General features: G+C 39.7%; 1 protein-coding gene across 1 annotated transcript in view; it reads right to left on the minus strand.

Moving 5' to 3' along the window:
- Nucleotides 1-11625: 11625 nt before the first annotated feature.
- Nucleotides 11626-23200, minus strand: part of LOC127639662 (nuclear receptor subfamily 5 group A member 2-like) — a 63427-nt gene continuing 51852 nt past the window's right edge. The window contains exon 8 of the mRNA XM_052121795.1: nt 11626-12805. Within this exon, the coding sequence (XP_051977755.1) occupies nt 12558-12805 (248 nt within the window). The 3' untranslated portion in view covers nt 11626-12557. The remainder of the gene's footprint in view (nt 12806-23200) is intronic.

A 23200-nucleotide genomic window follows, 5' to 3' on the forward strand; every position in this document is an offset into this window, starting at 1 on the left:
TGAGTCTTTTTTTATTGGAGGTCCGTTGGATTTAAGTGCTGGTATAGCATGGAATATACCAGCCTGAATACATGCACTTCTCTCTCTCTCTCTCTCTCTCTCTCTCTCTATCCATCTATCTCTTTCCCCCTCTATTTCTCGTCTGCTCTCTCACTCTTTCCTCTCTCTCACCCTCTCTCCCTGTCTGTGTGCCTCTTTTTCTCTTTGAAATTGAAAAATCTGCCTCTAAGTTGTTGCCATTGTCTGGGTAATTAATGGAATGCTGAGAGCGAGGTTCAGGTGCTTTAGATTTTTTTATCTCATTCTTAATCTTTCTTTTTCCTCATGACTAATAAGGAAATACACGTTTGTGCTTTTGTGGTCCTTTTTTGTATGTATATAAACATATGTATAATACATGCATTTAAATTAAAGGACTGTGACATTCGGTGTGTTCTGTTTCAAACCGACCACATTTGTTTTGCATGTTGAGTTGAGGGTTAGCATAACAATCCAATTGGTTCTATTTAATATGCACCTATTAATTCTTACATTTCTGTAGTTTGAAAGTTTGGTAAGAGCTCAGAAAAGAGCTCAGAGCAGTATTTTAAGCTGAGCTAAATGTTTCTTGGTGGCAGGATACCTACTGATGCAGGTTTATTATTTATAAGCCTTCAGTTTCTGGTAGGCAACACGGGGCTGATATAGTACACATACGAGATTGCAAAGTAGGGCTTCATAATTAACAATATATAAATCAAGATTAAGCTTTGAGCTATCGCAATGGACCTTTCTTGAAAAGTGTTGGTTAAAGGCTTGGTCACATTTACCCTTGTGCAGCAAAATTGTGTGTGACACCTGCATTAGCAACAGCACAAATGTCACTGCCAAACCATACAAATTGCTATTGATCAACAACAGTGTTGAGTGTATTATAATTAGAAAGTAATTAGTTACTATAATCTAATTGCTTTGTCAGTCAAAAAGTAGTGTAACAGTTTTTAATTCTTGCAATTCGATTACAGTTGGTGACTTTAAATGAAATTAATTACTTTAACGTTCATTACTTGTGTATTTAATAGTAATATTGTGCAGAAATCATTTAAAATTAATTATGTTTATATGTACATATAGTTCTGTTTATTTCTATGACAGCTGAAGGGACAATGAACAAGAAGGAAATACTGTATATACAATATTGTTTTCCTTATTTTGATACCGATGGGCAGAAACACTTTTCTGTGAATTAAAAAAGAAAGCAATTTAAAAGTAATGTGCTTTGTAATGTGATTACCTTTTACATTAATCAGTAAGGTAATCTGACTACAACTTGAGAAGTAATTAGTAATTAGCATTTTTGAATATCTTACCCAACACTAGTCAATAATGCAAATTAGATTCTCAAAGTTCACAAGACATAAACCCCACACAAAATTTTGCCACTGGATTTCACTGCGCTAATTCTCATTGAGAATGTATCACCTCCTACTGAAATAGGACCTTATAATTGACTAATTTGCAACACTTAGGCAGCAACTTGCCACATAAATAGCACTGATTCTACTACTGATGGAAATAGAATACATTTACACCACACACTGCATCTGCAAAGCCACCAGCATTGTGGATGACCCCATGCACCCCTCACACAAACTCATCACCCTCCTACCATCTGGCAAAAGGTACCGAAGCATTCTGGCCCTCACGGCCAGACTGTGTAACAGTTTATTCCCCGTAATCAGACTCCTCAATACTCATAGACTGGACAGACACACACACACACACACACACACACACACACACACACACACACACACACACACACACATTGTGTTTCCATGTTTTATGGGGACTTTCCATAGACATAATGGTTTTTATACTGTACAAACTTTATATTCTATCCCCTAAACCTAACCCTACCCCTAAACCTAACCCTCACAGAAAACTTTCTGCATTTTTACATTTTCAAAAAACATAATTTAGTATGATTTATAAGCTGTTTTCCTCATGGGGACCGACAAAATGTCCCCACAAGGTCAAACATTTCGGGTTTTACTATCCTTATGGGGACATTTGGTCCCCACAAAGTGATAAATACACGCTCACACACACACACACACACACACACACACACACACACACACACACACACACACACACACACACACACACACACACACACTTGTTGTGTTTCCATGTTTTATGGGGACTTTCCATAGACATAATGGTTTTTGTACTGAACAAACTTTATATTCTATCCCCTAAACCTAACCCTATCCCTAAACCTAACCCTCACAGAAAACTTTCTGCATGTTTACATTTTCAAAAACATAATTTAGTATGATTTATAAGCTGTTTTCCTCATGGGGACCGGCAAAATGTCCCCACAAAGTCAAAAATTTCGGGTTTTACTATCCTTATGGGGACATTTGGTCCCCACAAAGTCATAAATACACGCTCACACACACACACACACACACACACACACACACACACACACACACACACACACACACACACACACGATCGATCTTGAGAGCTCCAGACACCTTCAGATCTTTGAGAAAAGGCCATTGAGACTTGGCGAGTAGAAATTGCATGCCTCTCCCTCCGACATACGGGTATAAAAGGGATCTGGAATGTGGATTCATTCAGGCTTTGCACTGAGGAGCCGAGACAAGGTCCCTGCCATTACAGCAGTGTAGTACAGCCTGTGGCAAGAGGGACAAATGTCTTATTCCCTCCATCAGGGAACGGAGGTTACAACAGTAACCGAGATGTTCCCCTTCTGTCACTCACTCAACGTTGTGTTGACTAGGGGTCCCTATACACCACATGGCTGAACTGTGTTACGTGAACTGCCGATGCAGGTGTAGGCAAGCTACTGTGAGCGTAGGAACAGATGCAGACTGCACGTAGCCTCCCAAGACGCACCAAAAATATTTAGAAGTTCATAACAACCCAGGGGGGGAGAAGTATCTAGTATGGGAGCAGGCCATGCCAGCCGCACGTTTTTCTCACCACAGAATATTGGATTCGTCTGGGGCCTTTAAATGTTCATAATAAAAGCAGGGGAAGGCATTCTTTTCCCTTCCTATTCTTTCAGGGGGAAAACACCCCACGTAGACCACACCCTGCCCTGAAGGGGAGGGTACAATGTGGGGAATACATCATATGGGCCCAAGGCTGCACATGGATGAGGCAAGGTAGTAGAACCTGCCCTTCGTGGGGGAGGAGCTCTACAAACACAGTGACCGGGGCAGAGAGGGCTCTGCCAAGGGAAACGTGGGTCTACCGAAAGGGAGACCGTACCGTGAAAGATACATTGCAGGAGGTTATGGGTTGTGACAGGCTAATCAAGCCTCAGAGAGGGATAAAGGCTGACTGCGGATGGTGGTGCGACAGGCAGCTGTCCATCATATATGTGTGTTTGTGTCTTTTTGTTTAGTTCTTAATTAAATATAATTTATATTGTCAAGTTGGTTCTCGCCTTCTCCTTTCTGGGTCTTCGGCACGAGTGTAAAGGGAACAAGACGTAGGCTTGATTAGCTTGATAAGGGACTGGGTGTGTAGAATCATGACACGGCCCCGCCCTCCACCCTGTCACATGGGGTAACCGAGAACTGTGGAGCACTTACCCCAGTACAGGGCACCTTGTGATGGGGAAAGGCGCTATACACAAGTGGTACACCCAGCCAGCTTCACCGTGTAACGAAACTTACCTGTTCATACCTGAAAGTACATGGGAAAAATCCGGCTCAACCCAGAGATTGAAAAAGCCCAGCCCGCTGCTCTATAGATGTCTGCTAGAGAGGTGTCATTGTCCAGTGCCCACAAGGATGCCACACTCCTTGTGGAGTGTGCTCGGACCCATAAGGGGGTTATGCACAGACTGGGTCTGGTAGGCCAAAGCGATGGCATCCACGATCCAGTGGCAAGCCACTGTTGGGAGACAGTGTTCCCTTTCCACTGCCCGCCGAAGCAGTCAAAGAGCTGCTCAGGGCGTCTAAAGCTCTGCATGTGATCCAAGTAGATGCACAAAGCACACATCGCAGGCTCACCACCTGATCCCTAAAAGGGGTCGTTGGAACCTTGGTCAGGAAAGCCCTGACCCGAATGCGCACCTCTGTGGTTCTTCGCTATGGGAAGAACACCACTTAGCGAAGATACGCCACTTCAGGGAATATAGCTGCCTGGTAGAAGGAGCTCTGGCCTGAGTGATCATGTTAACAACTGCAGGCGGTAGACCAGTTAGGTCATCTGCGTCCCATCCAGGGACCAGACATGGAGATTCTAGAGGTCTGGGCGTGGGTGAGGGTGCCCCGTCCATGCCAGAGGGTGCCCCGTCCCTGAGAAAGAAGATCCTGCCTCAGGACAATTTGCCATGGAGGTGCTGTCGTGAGGAGCGTGAGGTCCGAGAACCAGGTCTGGGTGGGCCAATATGAAGCCAATGACCTGCTCCTCATCCTCCTTGACTTTGCACAGAACCAGTGCAAGTAGGCTCACTTGGGGGAACGCGTATTTGCGCAGCCCCCGGGGCAAGCTGTGTACCACCGCATCTGTACCGTGGGGAGCTCCCATCAGGGCATACCAGAGCAGGCAGTGGGATGATTCCCGGGATGTGAAAAGGTCTACATGTGCCTTGCTGAATCGACTCCAAATCAGCTGGAACACCTGGGGTTGAAGTCTCCACTCTCCCGTGAGCATCATCTACCGTGACAGAGCATCTGCTGTGGCATTGAGGTTGACAGGGATATGAGTGGCCTGAGTTGCCGCTGACACTAGAGGAAGAGGTGACGGGTGAGTTTCAACATGCGACGAGAGTGTAAACTTTCTTGCTGGTTTATATAAGCCACTGTCGTCATGTTGTCTATCCGGACAACACATGCTTGCCCTGGATCAATGGCAATGGCCTCCGCAGGGCGAGCTGTACTACCAGCAACTCGAGGCAGTTGATGTGCCAATGCTGGCAAGGTCCTGTCCAGGAGCCAGCGGCTTCATGCCCATTGCGCAAGACACCCCAGCCTGTCTTGAGGCTTCCATTGTAACCACGACGTTCCTGGACACTTGCTGTATGGGGACTCCAGCCCGCAGGAACGCAAGGTTTGTCCGAGGGCTGAAAAGGTGGCAGCATGCAGGCATGAAAGCCACGCAGTGTTGCTATATATGGAGTTAGGATGAAAATAAGGGGCCTTTCGATCTGCTCTGAGACCAGTGCAGACAGTCATTAACTAAATATGGAGCAAGGGAGAATCCTATATCTTTCCTATGCAGCTAAGTGCATTCACTTCTAAAAACATTGGCTGGCAGTGATTGGATGATGCTTGCCATTACTTTGAATCAGAATTAACATGCTCACTTCTGATTGGTAAAATGCTTTAGGACTGGCAATCACTTGTTCGTTTGACAGTGCAAAATGAGAACATTGAGATTATGTTGCCAAACTAGAAAAAAATGCATTGTAACATAAAAGGCAAATCATGTCAAATAATTTTTTTTTGTATAGGTTTTTATTTGTACTTTTCCCAATGCACATTGCTCAAAAGCTGCTTTACAGAAAATCAGCTGTTATGTCCGTAATGTCTAAAAACACAAATAACCAACACTCCTAGAAACATAATAAACAATTTGATAAAAACCTAATCTTGCTCTCTATAGCCTGGCATTATTTACATCTTCACAACTTATTCCCACTATACAAATATGTGGAAATTTTTTTTAGGAAACTATTTGCTAAGATTTTTTTTTTTTGTGTGCATGTTTACTAGGTGCTAGTTACAAATAAAAAAGGGAAATGGAAAATTGCACTCACACACTCAGGTCTCAGGAGGTTAAATAGTTTTAAAAGCTTTAGGTTGCAAGCCCAATTGTTTGACAGACAGATAGAATGCCAGACGGACGGACGGACAGACAGACAGACAGACAGACAGACAGACAGATAGATAGATAGATAGATAGATAGATAGATAGATAGATAGATAGATAGATAGATAGATAGATAGATAGATAGATAGATAGATAGATAGATAGATAGCATCTTATATGACTTGTTGGTTTGACAGTTGGAGTTTGAAATCAAAAATATTCCTTGGCCTGTTTGAAGATTCCATCAATGCAAGTCGAGAAGATTTTGTGGATTTATGATCATCCATTATGGGAAATTGCAAGTAGAAACAGTTAGAAAAGTCATAGCAACCCAAGTCAGAACAGTCTGAAATTCTGTGCCAAGTAGCTTGAAAGCTGTAGGAGTTACAATTAGAAATATTGGTAGATCATTTTGGAAAAACCCAATACAGCTCGAAGTGTAGATCAGTATGTTTCCTTTTTTTCTAGTTATTCTCTGCTCTAAAACATTTCATCACCTAAATATTGCTCTTGGTTAAAGCTCGTGTTGAGTAGAACTTGCTCACAAGCCAAAGTGAAGTCTGATTTGTGAGCAAATTCTTCTGTTGAGTATGTTTTTTTTTAGTGAATTGGTCGAACTGGTTCACAAATCAGTCTGAATGTTTCATTAGCAAATAGGTCTGAGCAAAATTGTTTTGAAAATTCATTGGACAAATAAGGGTGGGAACCCACAAAAATACATAACACAGACAAGTATTGGGGCATGCAGTCTTCATTTTTGTATATTTTATCATTTGAAATCAATACCTTGGTAATAATAATAAAAAATGGCCAAAAAAGTTATCTTTTAGAATGGCTTTGTCTGGGTCATGATGTCTTAAAATGATGTCTTAGCAGGCACCTCAATAGGCTTTGAAACATAGCTATTGAAAGCCATAACTTCTAAAACAAAAATAGGTATTTTGCTTGTATAAAAATTCAAATGATTTATCTGAATTTAACTATTTAACTGTCAACTGAGACAGCGTGAATAAATGACCTTATTCACGCTAGCACCAGCTTTGATTTTTACGAATTACAACGAGGCTGTGAGGGATATATTACCATTTCTTCAATGGCACGAATGGCATAAAACATTATAAAGCTCCTAAATCACATCAGATTTTCCACAACTCATGTCTGGAGTTCATTGTGTACTGAATGTTCTTGGACAGATATCAGGTATAAATGTTTTGTCCGCGGAACGATCCAAAAACACTTTAAACTGCAGTACAGCCCATGGAAGAGACTGTAAGTCTATCCCTCACAGCCTCATTGTCATTCCTGTTAAATATCGAAGATGGCGCTAGCATGAATAAGGTTGATTGCGAGTTCAGTTGATACTTGAGATTTCTTAGGCAACATTGGTGGATTACAATCCACCAATGTAAAACATACAATGCTAGGATTGCTGTTTTAGGCAATTTCAAACATTTTAACCACAGTGCTAATGGTAATTTACCCTCTCTGCAGTAATCCTCATGATCACCTATGAACTGCACTCACTCTGTATTCAAAGCTTCTTCTTATGTTTACTGTGATCATAGTGATCTCGTCAACCTGTGAGAATAATTATCAGGAATACAAAGGGAATATATAAAATCTTAATCTCTGGTTGTCTTTGAATGATTACTGTATTGGATGGATTGCAGTTGTCTGAATGAATTAGCATAATACATGTGTGTTGCTATCATGCAGTCTGTTCTCACTCTGAATCTCAGCCGTGAAGCTCTCAAAATGAAGGGCTTCAGTAAATCTTGCGGTTGTGTTGGTTCAGAGTTCTGGCCCAATAAAGCCCAAATGGATGAGTGTCGCTGCCCCCTCTCTGACTTTTCTCAATGTAAACAGTTCAAAGAGCTGCTTCTGTCTGCAAATATTTCAGTACAGCTCAATCTTTATTACTGGAATGTACTTTGTATTGTGGAAATACAGATACAGTTTCATAATGAACTTTTGATTTACAAATGTCATCTATATTTCATGATGTGGGAATCCTATAGTTGAGTTACATTTGAAAGTTGTCATTGTATATTTTAGTTTGTGCACATTTAGAAATGGTTTAGAACAGACGTCTACTTACTGTACCAATGTGTAAACAAAGAAATTAGGCAAACCCCAAGAGAACACTGAAAAACGTTCCCAAGGAAGCCGAGCTGATATCTTGCCATTCACCTCCACAGCAAAACGGTGACATGTCGCTTATTTGAAACAATTCTTCTCATCTTGTGTCTGACAATGTGAAGATAGTTTGTCTGTTTTTTGACATCAGTGTAAACAATATATTATATGTTTCAATATATTGTTTGTTTACATTTGTAATTTATCTCTGACACCAGATTCTGACACCAGAATATGTAGAATTGTGTGGAAATCAACCACCAATGTAAACTATTCACAGATCTTTTTTCTGAATGTTTTACCTTAGATGCTTTATTTTTAAAGTTGTAGCATGAATAATTTAAAGAATAAAAAGGTAATACTTTACAATAAGGTTGTATTCGTTAACATTAGTTAACTACAATAGGTAACGTGACGGTAAAGGTTTAATTCTCTCATCATTTACACACCCTCATGTCATTCCAGAAGACTTTTCTTCTTCTGCAGAACTCAAATGAAAATGTTTAAAAGAATATCTCAGCTCTGTAGGTTCATACAATGGAAGTGAATGGGTACCAACATTTTGAAGCTCCAGAAATCAAGTAAGTCAGCATAAAAGTAACCCATACGACTCCAGTGGTTAAATCCATGTCTTCAGAAGAGATATGATAGGTGTGGGTAAGAAAAAGTTTCAAATTGAAGTCCTTTTCTGCTAGAAATTCTTCTCCATTCCCATTTTGGTTTCAACCAAAAACACAAGAAGAAAGTGAAAGTTAAAGTGGAGATTTAGTTAGCAGGGAGGAGAATTTATAGTAAGAAAGGATGGTCATATTGATTTTTTTCTCACCCACACCAATCATATCACTTCTGAAGACATGGATTTAACCACTGGAGTTGTATGGGTTACTTTTATGCTGACTTACTTGATTTCTGGAGCTTCAAAATGTTGGTACCCATTCACTTCCATTGTATGAACCTACAGAGCTGAGATATTCTTCTAAACATTTTCATTTGAGTTCTGCAGAAGAAAGAAAGTGAGGGTGACACCGGCAGTCTATATCTAATTGAGGGTGTAGCAGTATCATCAGGTATGTGTTTTAGTTTTTAATTACATTCCCCTTGAATCTAGTATTGCTCTGTATCATCTGCGGATCTACTGCATGCATGTTTTAATAAACTTTCCATGTGATGGTGATGGTGTAGTGGTCTAAAGCACATAACTGGTAATCAGAATGTTGCTGGTTCGACCCCCACAGCCACCACCAGTGTCCTTGAGCAAGGCACTTAACTCCAGATTGCTTCGGGGGGATTGTCCCTGTAATAAGGCCTCTGTAAGTCGCTTTGGATAAAAGCATCTGCCAAATGCATAGATGTAAATGTAAATGTATTAGTATGAAGTTGCTAGATGTGCAGAAGAAACATACCTACTCTTGTTTCCTGTTTTACAATTTATGGATAATTCCAGCTCATTGCAAGAGTGGGAAATGACAGGACGACCCTTGGCATAATAGTCATTTATTAAAATATGATGGAAAGATTCCAAGAGCTTGTATGCAAACTCTTTATGGCAAGAGGTGACATCAGAGATTACTGGTTTGACTGTGGCTTCCAGCGCACAAAATAAGAGATTCCGAACCCAAACGTTCAGGCAGGTAAGCAGACATCCAAGGCAGCAGCAGAACTTTAGTGGTGGGGTATAGAGGAAAATGAGGGGGCACTGCATTTATAAAGATTGTCAGTCTGATCACACAAAATACAGTAGAGAATCACAAAACGATGCAAAGACGGAAGAAAAATACAAATCAATTGCCCAAGAATAGATAAAGACGTTTGTGGCCATATGTACAAATGGGGGTTCAAGAGTCCTTCATTGAGATGCAATGCAGCAATGATTAAAGCAGTTTTGTGCTTGAACAAAATACAGCATTTTAGTGTGAAATAATCCTTTTACATTGATACAAATGTAGATATGTGAAGGGGTCTGGTATGTAACATCAGAAATATGTTTGTTGATTCACATCCTTTAAAAACTTTTGAAAAATTGGTGGTACAAATACTCACATGGTCGCCATGATGAACATTTTCACAGTAAAATCATAAATGGTCTTTAAATCAACACTTATTATATTTACATTCAGATAAGCTAAACATTTTTTTTCACTATGCGGATACTCGAAAACAGCCATTTTGTGATTCTTTCAATTATTTGCTCTGCATTAACATTTGAACAATTTGACTTGCGAGTCTTTAAAGTCAACATGGAACAGAACTGTCAACCCATTTTACCTCCATAATTAGACTTATTTCCAAGTGAAAAAAAAGATGTTTAATAAGAAAAAATGTAGGTTGCCATTGTTTTTTTTTAACCATTGGGGATTGATTAAATTGTGAAAAATGGGCTTATATACAAGTTTGTAGTCAATTGTAGATCTCTTAAAACTATGTGGAGGTCCCATTCACTTAAATTGTAAGTAACCCAGATTTTTGCCTTCATTTTTCAAAGAAAAGGAGGGAAGAATCACAATTACATTTTGTGATCAACATAATGCCATAAATGCTGTTGATTAAGCTTAACTTGTATTGACCCCGGATTACTTTCAAGCCTTGATAACTTCAGCCAAAAGGAAAGTTGTTTCAGAGGCAGAGCAAGTCATTTGATGTAATAATTACATTTTGAAAGGTTACGAAGACAAACATTTTCCTTTGGGATAAAGTACACTGATAAATTGTGCATAATATGACAAATGACATGTATTAAGAAAGTAAAAAGGGTCCATTTTCAATCCATGTTGACCAATTAACTATAGTATATATGAAATACAGTCAAATGAACCATTCAGAAAAAACAACGGTAGTCCTCAAGTCTCAAAGCTCTCATCCATTCATGTTGATGCAAACAGGTTAGTACAGGTGAAGGACAGACGCTGTCTTTGGTATAGAACACAGACGGCTATAATGAACACATTCATTGAAATCTTACGATAGAAAAGTTGCACCAGATCAATTCAATACAGCTTTTGTTATTTTACAGTGGCAGGACTGATGGCCGTTTAATGTAAATCACTCCGATCATTGTTTACCTCCTTAACTACATTTTTAAAAATATGCTACAGTAAACAAATACATTTAGTCTTGACCCCTTGCTACTGTGCTTAAACGCGTGGATGAAACCAAAACAATAAATTAACCTTAACCAGTGACGTACATTTAAAATGTAGAACATAAAAACTTGTGTTCTACAATGAAAGAAGTTCACAGAAGTAAGCCAGCAAAAATTAGAATAAAAAGAACGTTAAAAAAAGAACATTTCAAAACTCAGTATTAAGTGAGATTCCTCTCTGATTTAGTGTCTCACGACATAATTAAGTACTGGTCAAGAAATACGAAAACTGTACATACCAAAGAAAGCAAACAAGAGGAATATATTCTTTTCTGAACATTTTTGTTTTGTTTTGTTGTTTTTATATGAAATCATTGCTTTGCAATTTTATGCATCACAGTTATCTCCCACATGACCACACAAATGTAAACACCTCTTTTCAACTGTATAACATTAATACTTTATATATATATATATATATATATATATATATATATATATATATATATATATATATATATATATGTACTTTTTTATTTTACATATCTTAGTTCACATCAGCACGGTTAGCTATCATGGAAATGAAATAAGGCAAGACTCACATGACTGTGACATCAAATTATTAATACTGATAGTTAAGGTTGGTTGTTTCACTTTTTTTTTGTTCTCTGCAGGCTTTGGTCTTGTGTTGAATGAGGCAGTATTTCTTCATTCTGCCTCTGAGACTGTATTTTGTTCTTGGAACCCATGTGCTTTCTCCCGTAAAACTGCAAAAATGTTACAATAAAACAAAAAAAGTTACATTTTGCACCTATGAATGAAAATGCCACGAGGAGATCTATTTCTTTTTTACATTTGCAAGGAAGATTCTGGCGATACGCAGCCTCAGAGTGACAAAGAAGAAGAAATGACTACCAATTTTAATAGAAATACTTATTTTTTGAGAGGGGTTGGAATAAAGTCTTTGTGGGTGGCACAGATGTGGGCACTGGCTGGTTGTCCATTACAAATCTGGCTCTGTCCCAGTTTGTGTGCCTTAAAACAGACAGGAGGGAGTGAGGATTGGGGGCACATGGCCAGGCCCCAATGGAAACATTGGATCAATGCTGGCAAACCAGTCTTAAGTCATGAACGATTGCCCAGTCTGGTAATCTTAAACCCTCCAACTTAAGTCTGAGTGTATATTTGACCTTTGATTCACAAGGTCAGCTGCACAAGAACAAATAACGATGGACAGTCATGGTTCGACAACACTATGACAAATCGGTGGCCAAGAGGTCATTATAACACTATTTGTTTGGTTCATTTAATTTCTTAATCAGAAATGTATCTGCCCCTTGACTGTCTGCCGCACTGCAAACCCAGTTAGTCAGTGCGCATCTCACGTATGCACGTTTCATTGTTCAAAGGCTATGTCTGTTGATGATGCTGGGCTGAGGTGGTGCTGGGAGCAGTGCGTGCGATGCGTTGAGATGGAAGGTTTGCGGTCGTGTTGACCTTAGGCACGTTTGGCGTGCAACATCTCTATAAGTAGATTGTTACAGGGCACATCACCGTTCTGGTGTTTGTAGTACAGATACTCCTCCGCCTGCAGGCTGATGGCCCTGATCTCCGGCAACCGCAGCAGCAGCTGGCCGAATTTGTCTGTCTGGTGGGGGTAGTTGCACATGACGTAGTCCAGCAATGCTGCGTTGACCTGTTCTTGGACGCTCTCCACCAGGTGGAAGTTCTCTAGGTTTTTCACATCTGAAATGAGATAGAAAAAAACTGTATGGTTATTACAGTGCAAATTCTACACCACAAGTGAGTGTAGAAAGCCCAAAGACACTTCAACATGTGGGCTGGGAATCGAACCGCCAACACTGCGATTAGCAGCCGACCTGCTCTACCACCTGAGCCAGAGCTGCCTCGTTGATGTTATGCATCAACTACCTACAGTACATACTGTAACACATTTTAGGTAGAATTTTTTTTAATGAAATTAAACCCCTCTTTCTAAGTCGTATTTTTAGTTTTCCAGGCTCCAAATCAGAGGTTCACATTTTCCTTGTCATGCCTTTAATTTATGATGTTAACAGAAATCTTGCAAGCTGCATGTGTTCCTGAGTTCCAGATGAGGGTGTGGATGGTTATATGGCTGCAGGAACTGCTAATGAATCCCTGGCATGTGGCTCTATTTAATAAGGTTTGAGGGGCCACCTCATGTGATCTTTTATTTATCCCTTTGACCCACGGTTGAACGGGAGCGTGGTCATCTCACTCTAGTCCCTCCTAATGGAGACTGCTGGGGTCCATGTGCAACTCCAAAGATTGTGAAAAAGCATTCTGACCCACCCAGCCATATCTAATGAGCCAGCTGACACTTCGTTGCCTGCTCTCTTTTCCCCTACAAATAATCGGGACTGCATAACCCGACAGAAAGAGAGAGAGAGACAAGAGGGCAAGAAGGGGGGAAGTGACTGCATCAGCATGTAATGAGGTCTGTAGTACAAGCCGTGAGTCCTTCATGGCACTGGTGAGGATGTTTGACCCCTGGGTGACACCAGCAGGCACAATCAGGCCAAAGAAAAGGGAGGGGTTTACCAGAAGATGACCAATTACAAATCTCTAGCTCCACTCCGCTGATTTTAGCCCTATGGTATATTTTAGAAAATAAGTAAACAAACATTGCAGTCCTTAGACCTGTCAGTCAAGACAACATGGTAGAGAGAAACTTGGATAGTGCATCCCATATCACCTGTTTGGATTGTGGAATTCCTCTGTATTTCACAGCCTTTCAATGCAGTGCTTTGATTTTTGACTCTAATTAAATTGACTAGATTAACAAAATCACATATATGTTTCCATTAGTGATTCGTGAATGAATCATTCTTTTGAACCGATTCTTTTTATGATTTGGTCGAACCATTCACATACCATTTGTAGAAACTGGTAATAAATATAAAATATTGGAAATAAATAATATTAATAACTTTAGGGGTGGGAAAAAATTATTGATCTTCATTTGAACCTCTCTCGTTAACATGCACTCATTTACATAGACTCTTACAGAACTGAGGGTTTTCTTAAAGAGACAGTACTGTTTTAACATGTGTTCAACATATTAATGTAAATACTTTTAAAAAGTACAACTTATGCAGTTATACAATAAACATGTAACACATTTTTTTTATATGAAATATAACATGTTATTCATTGATTGAATACATGGATTTGTTTATGACTAAAATATATTATTTCAATTTGTTTATTTTCCAATGTGACAAAATATAATTTATAAAAAATGTATGTTTTCATAATGTACCAAGTTAGAGGGTCCCCTTTATAATTAACAGCATTAGCTGGAAAATAATTTATTTGATATGTATGTAAAAGGGTCATACCCATTTGAATCAATATCAAATCTAAATAGGAATCAAATCGAATCGAGAGCTTGTGAATCAGAATCTAATAGAATCTGAAAAACAATACATATACCCAGCCCTAATTAACTTTATCTTTAATAATGTTCTTAACCATATTGTTAACAATAATGTTGGAACAATAAATAACACAGATTTGAAACCAGTTCACTACATCCCAAAGCAAGTTACCATAGATTCTCGCTCAAAATTTCTAAGAGTGAACAGAGATTTGCTTTGGCTCAGTCTTTCTCAGATTAATTAAAGAAGGATGATTTAAAAAAGTAAAATTTTAATTGCTAATTATTATGGGGCCGCTTTTGAACATGAAAAACTAAAGCATGGAGAGGGGGGTGTTAAAAGAGTCGACTGATCGATGACAATGGCTTGATCTCTTCCGCCTCAAGCAAGACGGTTGCGAGAAGAGAATTAACCTGTTTGTTTAATCTAACCACAATAAGAAACGCTTAATCATGCCCTGCTGACAGAGAGAATAAAAGCACAATAAATGAATCTGTAAGCAGCAGTTTCCATCCAGTCAAGTTGAAGCATCGCATGGTAAGCACTCTTATCTTCTATCTCAACATTTAGCCACTGTGGGACTAATTAGCAACTTTTTCTCTCTTTTTTTTCTTCATAAAACAGCCTTAGTGTGCAATAGGGCTGGAATGGAGCCTGCCTCTAAACCCTTAGGTCCTAAGGAATACATTGTTCATTTGACTAGCACTCATGCTAGACAACCCCACATATCCACTCATATATTTTCTAAGTGAAAAAGATCATTCCACTAGAAATGTATGCTAGCAAACCCCAAAAGCCCTCACAAGATGTAGATTAATTTGTATACTGAGATGTTTTCACGATGCACAAATATTGTGCGTTGTATCTGTATAGTGAAACCTTTATTCAAAAGATGAGTCGCCACTGTTACGATGCTCATCAGCTCACTACAATAATGCCATATTGATTACAATTTGTATGCAAACTGCAAATAAAGATACACAAGGGTATGGAATTTCACCTCTAATAGTTTAGTCAATGACCGATTAAATCATAACATGAAATTTGAAAGGCAAATTACGAATCCATTGACATTGCTAGCTGCCTGATGTCACTGGAATAAATGACTTCCTCTCCGAGGGTAATTAAAAACAAGCATTGCTTAAGAGCAGGGCAATTAAACACACGACTGAGCAATGCTGTCAGGGCAACATTGTGTACGGGTTGCATGTTTGTAAGAATGTATTACTCCTTTGGAGCAAAGTATGTACAGAACTTCACGAGTACTGCCACTGCATTACAAAGGGCAAAACAACCGGCATCCTGCTCCGAATACCCCCTCCCTATCTGTTTGCTGCATGCTGTAATCATTTAGTCAATCAAGCATGTCAAATTTAATCTTTATTCATCATTACCGTCACTTCTAGCATGACACCAATCAGGAAATGGGTTGGTGCATGAACTCCGATGACCTCATATGGAGAGTATGTTGGCGAGGACCCGTTTTGCCCTCTGATCTGGCCCCTGAAACGCCACTCATGGCCAGTGCCTGTTAGGTCACCACTGATAATATTTACACACTGTCTAAATGCTGAGTTGAAAGTTTGTTTACGGAATATTTTAGCAAGTATTTTGATATATCTTTGGAATTTTTGATTCTAGAATTTTCAATCAATCAATCAACCATAAGCATTAAAGGAACAGTTTGCCCAAAGATTATAATTCTGTAGTTATTTGCCAAGTAAATGATGACTGAATAATAATTTTTGGGTGTGCTATCCCTTTAAGGAGCAACAGAAGGAGGACATTCTTCTGTCTGAATCTTTAAAAAAAGATTCTCGTTTCATCTCTTGTTAACGTTGCATGTAAATGACTTCAGTTCATCACTCATTTCTCCGAGGGTTGTTCTTCCTGTCTAAGCCACAAAAAGCCAGAAGGGACGTGAGGGCTCAATCTGCTCGTCCCTGGTCAACTCTGACCACTATGAAAGAGAATTAAGCAGGACTAGTACTGTTGGGGATATATTAAGTCAAATGTAAGCCCGTCACTGCGGTGCTAAGCAGGTAGAAGAGATCCTGGTCGCCCTAGGATGGTTTTGAAACTGCGCACTCAACGTGGTGAGGCAGGGTATAAAACGCCTTAGGTGTTATGAAATAAACACGAGAAGCTGGGGCAAACGTTTCTAGTTACAAATGCTAGCTGAAAGGCACTCTGCCTGCTCTTGAGGTGAGGGAAAATATATTTACATCTACTTATTTTTCGTGCAATCACTTTCGAGGACCAGCAGGTTCAGGCTGAACCAACTATAATGATCTGTCCTAAAATTCTCTTATAGTACGATATGCACAAGGCTCTTTATGTAACCATTGAAATGGTTAAAATCTAAAGTTTGTAGTGTTTAAAGTGTCAGTCATCTGTCTAGTATCAGCTGCTGAAGGATTAACTTTATAACAACTTTATCTTGCTGTACAACATGATCTACTCTATGTTCAGAAAGCTGTATAAGAACCGTGCAGAGCAAATATACTGGCAGTGAGTGTGTGACTTATAATGCAAGATTTTATCTTTTTTTATGAAGACGTATGTATTGTACTATTTAGACTCATAGCTCACTGTGCACTTTATTTGCTGCCATTTTGAGAGGTGTTTCAGGAAATTCCATTGCAATAAACGTTCTTCGTTCCCTCGTCCCAAATGCAGAGGAAAAGCTGATTAACAATGAGACATTGCGGTTAATGAAATGTTAAAAATGGTAACTTTTATTTCGGCGATCTCCACATGGTCAGAGAATCAGAGAGAGAGAGAGAGAGAGAGAGAGAGAGAGAGAGAGAGAGAGAGAGAGAGAGAGTTGCTGTGAGTTTGTATGTCTCTTTAACTTAATAATAACTTATTATTGGGTTCCAAAAAATTATGATACAATGTGGGCTGAGACCATATCACCCAGTGGACAACAACTGGTATTCAGTGAACAGATACAATGTGAAGGTGATGTGAATCTGTTTTCCTCCTCTATGTTTCACTGTATTTTTTTTAAGAGGTCTCAAGAGTGAACACCCTTTCTTGAACAGTATTACTATTGGCAGTAGAGCATGATTGCTGGTCAAAATGAAACACTTATTACGTTTGTTTTATTATTATTATTTTAAATGTTAATAATAATAAAACAGTTCAAATTGAAATAACAATATTTTTCAAGATCATTTTCAGAAGCATCTGTAAAACATTCTTAGAGGCGAATTACTGCTAAAAAGCCATAAGGCCATCCTTAGCCTCTCACGAGCAGCCTTCGAGCATCTTTTCAGAATCTTTATATTTGCATTCTACATGCCCTCGTGTCAGTTGATTACATTCACAGGAATTGGGGTGGTGTGCGTCAAGCTCTTCTTGTTTACAATAAAGTGACAGAAAATCATTCAGGGGTCAAGTATCCCCCCAAAACACTACCTGCAGTCCACACACCTAATGAGGTCATTAAAGCCAAGCTTCCATCAATATCTATCCTTTTTCACTCTACCCCCCCTTTTTTGACAAATTTGAATTAATAATTCAACACAGTGCCTGGGGATGTATATTTTCTGAGTGAAGGACAGTTAACCAATAGCATGATTTTTCCTGCTTTTTCTTGCTCGGGACACACACTTTTCATTTGGACTTTTTTCATTTCTTGTATTCTTTTTTGATGAAGTGTATTTTATGTTTATTGGATAAAAGTATCAGAGTAACATTGGATGCACATTTTTTTTAGCTGTTCTCTCTCCGTCTACTCTTTCATATCATGCTGAGACTGCTTCAAAATTATGAGAGATAGGAGTGTAAATTCCAGTTTCATTCATTCTGCCACATTAGAAGCTGTGGGTTCCTTTTCCTTGAGGGTAATGTTACAAGACATGTTTGTAAGATTCCTGTCAAAGCTAAGCTAATTTGTGGCACTTTAGCTTAACTACTGGCAAGCTTGATAAAAGTGAGAAAATAACATCATAACTTAAGATGGGATACATTTAACTTTCAGTGCTTTGAATTTCACTGAAGCAAAAATGCTCTTGTGGAAAAATAACTATGTGCATGACTTGAGTTGTATTGATGTGGTGAAAAAAACATAGTAAACCAACAGTCCAAGGAAGAATTGAGGGCTATAATGATTAATATTTAATTGCTGTGGAAATGGTTTTGACTTAGCAGTTAACAAACATGCTCCAACACACTGTGCTATGGCGCTCATGCAGGTGATGTCTCCACTGTCCTCACTCTACTGTCCTTGCTGTAGAGCCCAAAAGCCCAAAAGCCCCAAAAAAGGCTAAAAACAAGTCTTGTATAGCCAGACATTTGTTTGGGGCTTATTGCATCTTTAACTAGCCAATAATCTTTTTGTTTTTTTATTATTATAATTTTTTGTATTAATTATTTTATTAATTATTTTACTGATAAAAGGCTGATTCTCACAAAACCTTTCCAGAAAATTCCCAGGCCCTATTTTACTCCAAAATCAGAAGGAACAAATAGGAAATAATACACTGCCTGGCCAAAAAAAAGTTGAAGCTTTCCTCTGGAGGCAGTGTTATGATCTGGGGTTGCTTCAGTTGGTCAGGTGAAGTCTCAGCAACATTATGCAGCAATAAATTTAAGTCAGCTGACTACCTGAATGTACTGAATGACCAGGTTATCCCATCAATGGATTTTTTTTCCCCTGATGGTACTGGCATATTCCAGGATGACAATGCCAAGATTCATCGGGCTCAAATTGTGAAAGAGTTGTTCAGGGAGCACGAGGAATCATTTTCACACATGAATTGGCCATCACAGATTCCTGAACATAATCCCAATGAAAGTCTTTGGGATGTGCTGGAGAAGACTTTACGGAGTGGTTTGACTCTCCCATCATCAATGCAAGATCTCAGCCATAAATGAATGCAACTCTAAAGCTAAAAGCGGTCCACAGGAATATTAGACTTTGTGACTTTTTATTTTGGCCAGGTAGTGTATTTTGAAAATCGAAAATCTAAATGGTTCTAAATGTAGGCTTCATCTTCTTTATGCAATACCTAATTTCTTTTTTCTACATCGATTTGAGGTTCAATATGAGCAGGACATTTTCTATAAAGGTTTCGTAACAATCCCTCCAAATGTTCCGGTGTGCTATTTGCTACCGCAAATAGTTCAACATCAAGACAGTGTCCCAGCATGGAAATAACTAGGAATAGACAACACCCCGCTCCACCACTCTTCCCAACATTCCCAGTGTTGACAGACAACATACGTCGCCCTTGCTTGGACTCACACCACAAGTGTCTCTTAGTGACCTCAGGCCTCTCCTCCCCTTCTTATTAAACCTTTTTCCCCATTAGGAGTGAGTGAGACTATTGTTTAGATTAATTCTCATTTCTATATTTGTCCCTGAAGTGTGACCGCCCCTCCGGCCACCCACACACCATCCTTTGTTCCTCACACTTGCCAGGGCCATGCAGGTTTACGTTACAGGAGGACTGATGATGGGGCATTTTTTCCAATGAAATGGCAGTGCAGGAATTCCACGGCTTTGTTGCCTTAAATACAATGAAGGGGGGAGGAAGAAGAGGTGCATGAAAAGGAGAACAAGAGACAGGGCTGCAGCACCTGTCGAATCATTTGTGCCATCACGTTTAACTGTTGGCTCTTGTTACAGTGGCCTATTTTTAGGGCTAATATGGCATAACTGCTTTCGTTTGACCTGCAGATGAGCACAGGGCATTTGAATCTCTTTGTGATACTGTTGCTTTGACAGATGTTTGATTTATTTGATTTTCTAGATCAAATATACTGTAGAAAAATCATCTTTATATTCTCACCAAGCTAATGTCATCCATTAAGTAATATATTCAATATACCTTCCTAGCATTTGTCCCACATAGGTGCAGGGTCCGCTTCGTGATAGTCCTCATATATATATTTGATTTGGCACAAGATTTACACCAGATGCCCTTCCTGACACAACCCCCAGTGGTTGGGGGACTCTCAATAACACACATATGGGGCAATTTAGAGTCTGCAATTCCAGACATTGAACAACAATTGTAGAAAAGTGTTATGGCTCTTAACACCATTGAGCTTTTGTGGGATCAGCTAGACTGTAAGGTGCTGGAGAAGTGCCCGACAAGACAGCCACATCTATGGCAAGTGTTACAGGAAGTGTGGGGTGAAATGCGACCTGAGCATCTGGACAAACTGACAGCTAGAATGTCAAGGATCTGCAAAGCTGTCATTGCTGCACGTGTAAGATTTTTTATGAGAACTCTTTGAAGTAGTTATGTAGTAATTTTTCTTTTCTTCAAATTGTAATATAAATTTTTCACATTATTGTGTGACCTGTCCTGACTATACATTATGATCAGTTGAATGCCACTTTGGTTAATAAAAGTACCAGTTTCTTTCCACAGCAAAACAGCATTTTTTGTGTATATATATATATATATATATACATAAAAATAATATTTCTATTTTGCGTTCTCCTTAGAAATCATGGAGGTTGAAATTGTCATGTAGTGTGCACTGTAAGATGATAACTAATGTATGATACAGCTGCAAATAAGTATTTGAACACCTGTCTATCAGCTAGAATTCTGACCCTCAAAGACCTGTTAGTCTGCCTTTAAAATGTCCACCTCCACTCCATTTATTATCCTAAATTAGATGCACTTGTTTGAGGTCGTTAGCTCCATAAAGACACCTGTCCACTCCATACAATCAGTAAGAATCCAACTACTAACATGGCCAAGACCAAAGAGCTGTCCAAAGACACTAGAGACAAAATTGTACACCTCCACAAGGCTGGAAAGGGTTACAGGGAAATTGCCAAGCAGCTTGGTGAAAAAAGGTCCACTGTTGGAGCAATCATTAGAAAATGGAAGAAGCTAAACATGACTGTCAATCTCCCTCGGACTGGGGCTCCATGCAAGATCTCACCTCGTGGTGTCTCAATGATCCTAAGAAAGGTGAGAAATCAGCCCAGAACTACACGGGAGGAGCTGGTCAATGACCTGAAAAGAGCTGGGACCACTGTTTCCAAGGTTACTGTTGGTAATACACTAAGACGTCATGGTTTGAAATCATGCATGGCACGGAAGGTTCCCCTGCTTAAACCAGCACATGTCAAGGCCCGTCTTAAGTTTGCCAATGACCATTTGGATGATCCAGAGGAGTCATGGGAGAAAGTCATGTGGTCAGATGAGACCAAAATAGAACTTTTTGGTCATAATTCCACTAACCGTGTTTGGAGGAAGAAGAATGATGAGTACCATCCCAAGAACACCATCCCTACTGTGAAGCATGGGGGTGGTAGCATCATGCTTTGGGGGTGTTTTTCTGCACATGGGACAGGGCTGACTGCACTGTATTAAGGAGAGGATGACCGGGGCCATGTATTGCGAGATTTTGGGGAACAACCTCCTTCCCTCAGTTAGAGCATTGAAGATGGGTCGAGGCTGGGTCTTCCAACATGACAATGACCCGAAGCACACAGCCAGGATAACCAAGGAGTGGCTCTGTAAGAAGCATTTCAAGGTTCTGGCGTGGCCTAGCCAGTCTCCAGACCTAAACCCAGTAGAGAATCTTTGGAGGGAGCTCAAACTCCGTGTTTCTCAGCGACAGCCCAGAAACCTTATTGATCTAGAGAAGATCTGTGTGGAGGAGTGGGCCAAAATCCCTCCTGCAGTGTGTGCAAACCTGGTGAAAAACTACAGGAAACGTTTGACCTCTGTAATTGCAAACAAAGGCTACTGTACCAAATATTAACATTGATTTTCTCAGGTGTTCAAATACTTATTTGCAGCTGTATCATACAAATAAATAGTTAAAAAATCATACATTGTGATTTCTGGATTTTGTTTTTAGATTATGTCTCTCACAGTGGACATGCACCTACGATGACAATTTCAGACCCCTCCATGATTTCGAAGTGGGAGAACTTGCAAAATAGCAGGGTGTTCAAATACTTATTTTCCTCACTGTATATATATACACCAATCAGCCACAACATTAGAACCACCTGCCTAATATTGTGTAGGTCCCCCTTGTGCTGCCAAAATGGCGCCAACCCGCATCTCAGAATAAAATTCTGAGATAATATTCTTCTCAACACAATTGTACAGAGCGGTTATGAGAGCGGTCAACAGAAAATGGCCAGACTGGTTAGAACTGACAAAGTCTATGGTAACTCAGATAATTGCTCTATACAATAGTGGTGAGATGAATATCATCTCCGAATGCGATTCTGAGATGTGGGTTGGGGCTGTTTTGGTGGCACGAGGGGGATCTACACAATATCAGGTAGGTGGTTTTAATGTTGTGGCTGTGTATATATATATTTATATGTGTGTGTGTGTGTACACAAATATGATAAACTCAGATAAATTCAGACGCAGTAGTATTTGCAGGGGAAAAGTGCATGTCTGATCAGCTGTGTAGTGCGTGTTTGACCTGCTAAATGCCCATGGGGGCTGAAAGATGGGGCTGTGTTTTCCTTCTAGTATGACCGGGTCACTTTTATAGATGTCCGCAGCACAGAACTCTTTCTAAGGGATCGATTGAGAAATGACAGGCTGGGGTGGGGGGAGTTTATGTTGGAGCTTGTGTAACGCCCTTATCTGTATTTGTGTGCAATGTTTAAATAAGAACTGGCGGCTCCCTGATCAACAGGCACATCCTACCACAGCCGCAGTTCACGTTTTCTAAGCCAGACTGTCTAGGCAGTCATTCACCAGAGAAAGGT

This window comes from Xyrauchen texanus, chromosome 48 (assembly GCF_025860055.1).
Source record: "Xyrauchen texanus isolate HMW12.3.18 chromosome 48, RBS_HiC_50CHRs, whole genome shotgun sequence".
Classification (NCBI taxonomy): domain Eukaryota; kingdom Metazoa; phylum Chordata; class Actinopteri; order Cypriniformes; family Catostomidae; genus Xyrauchen; species Xyrauchen texanus.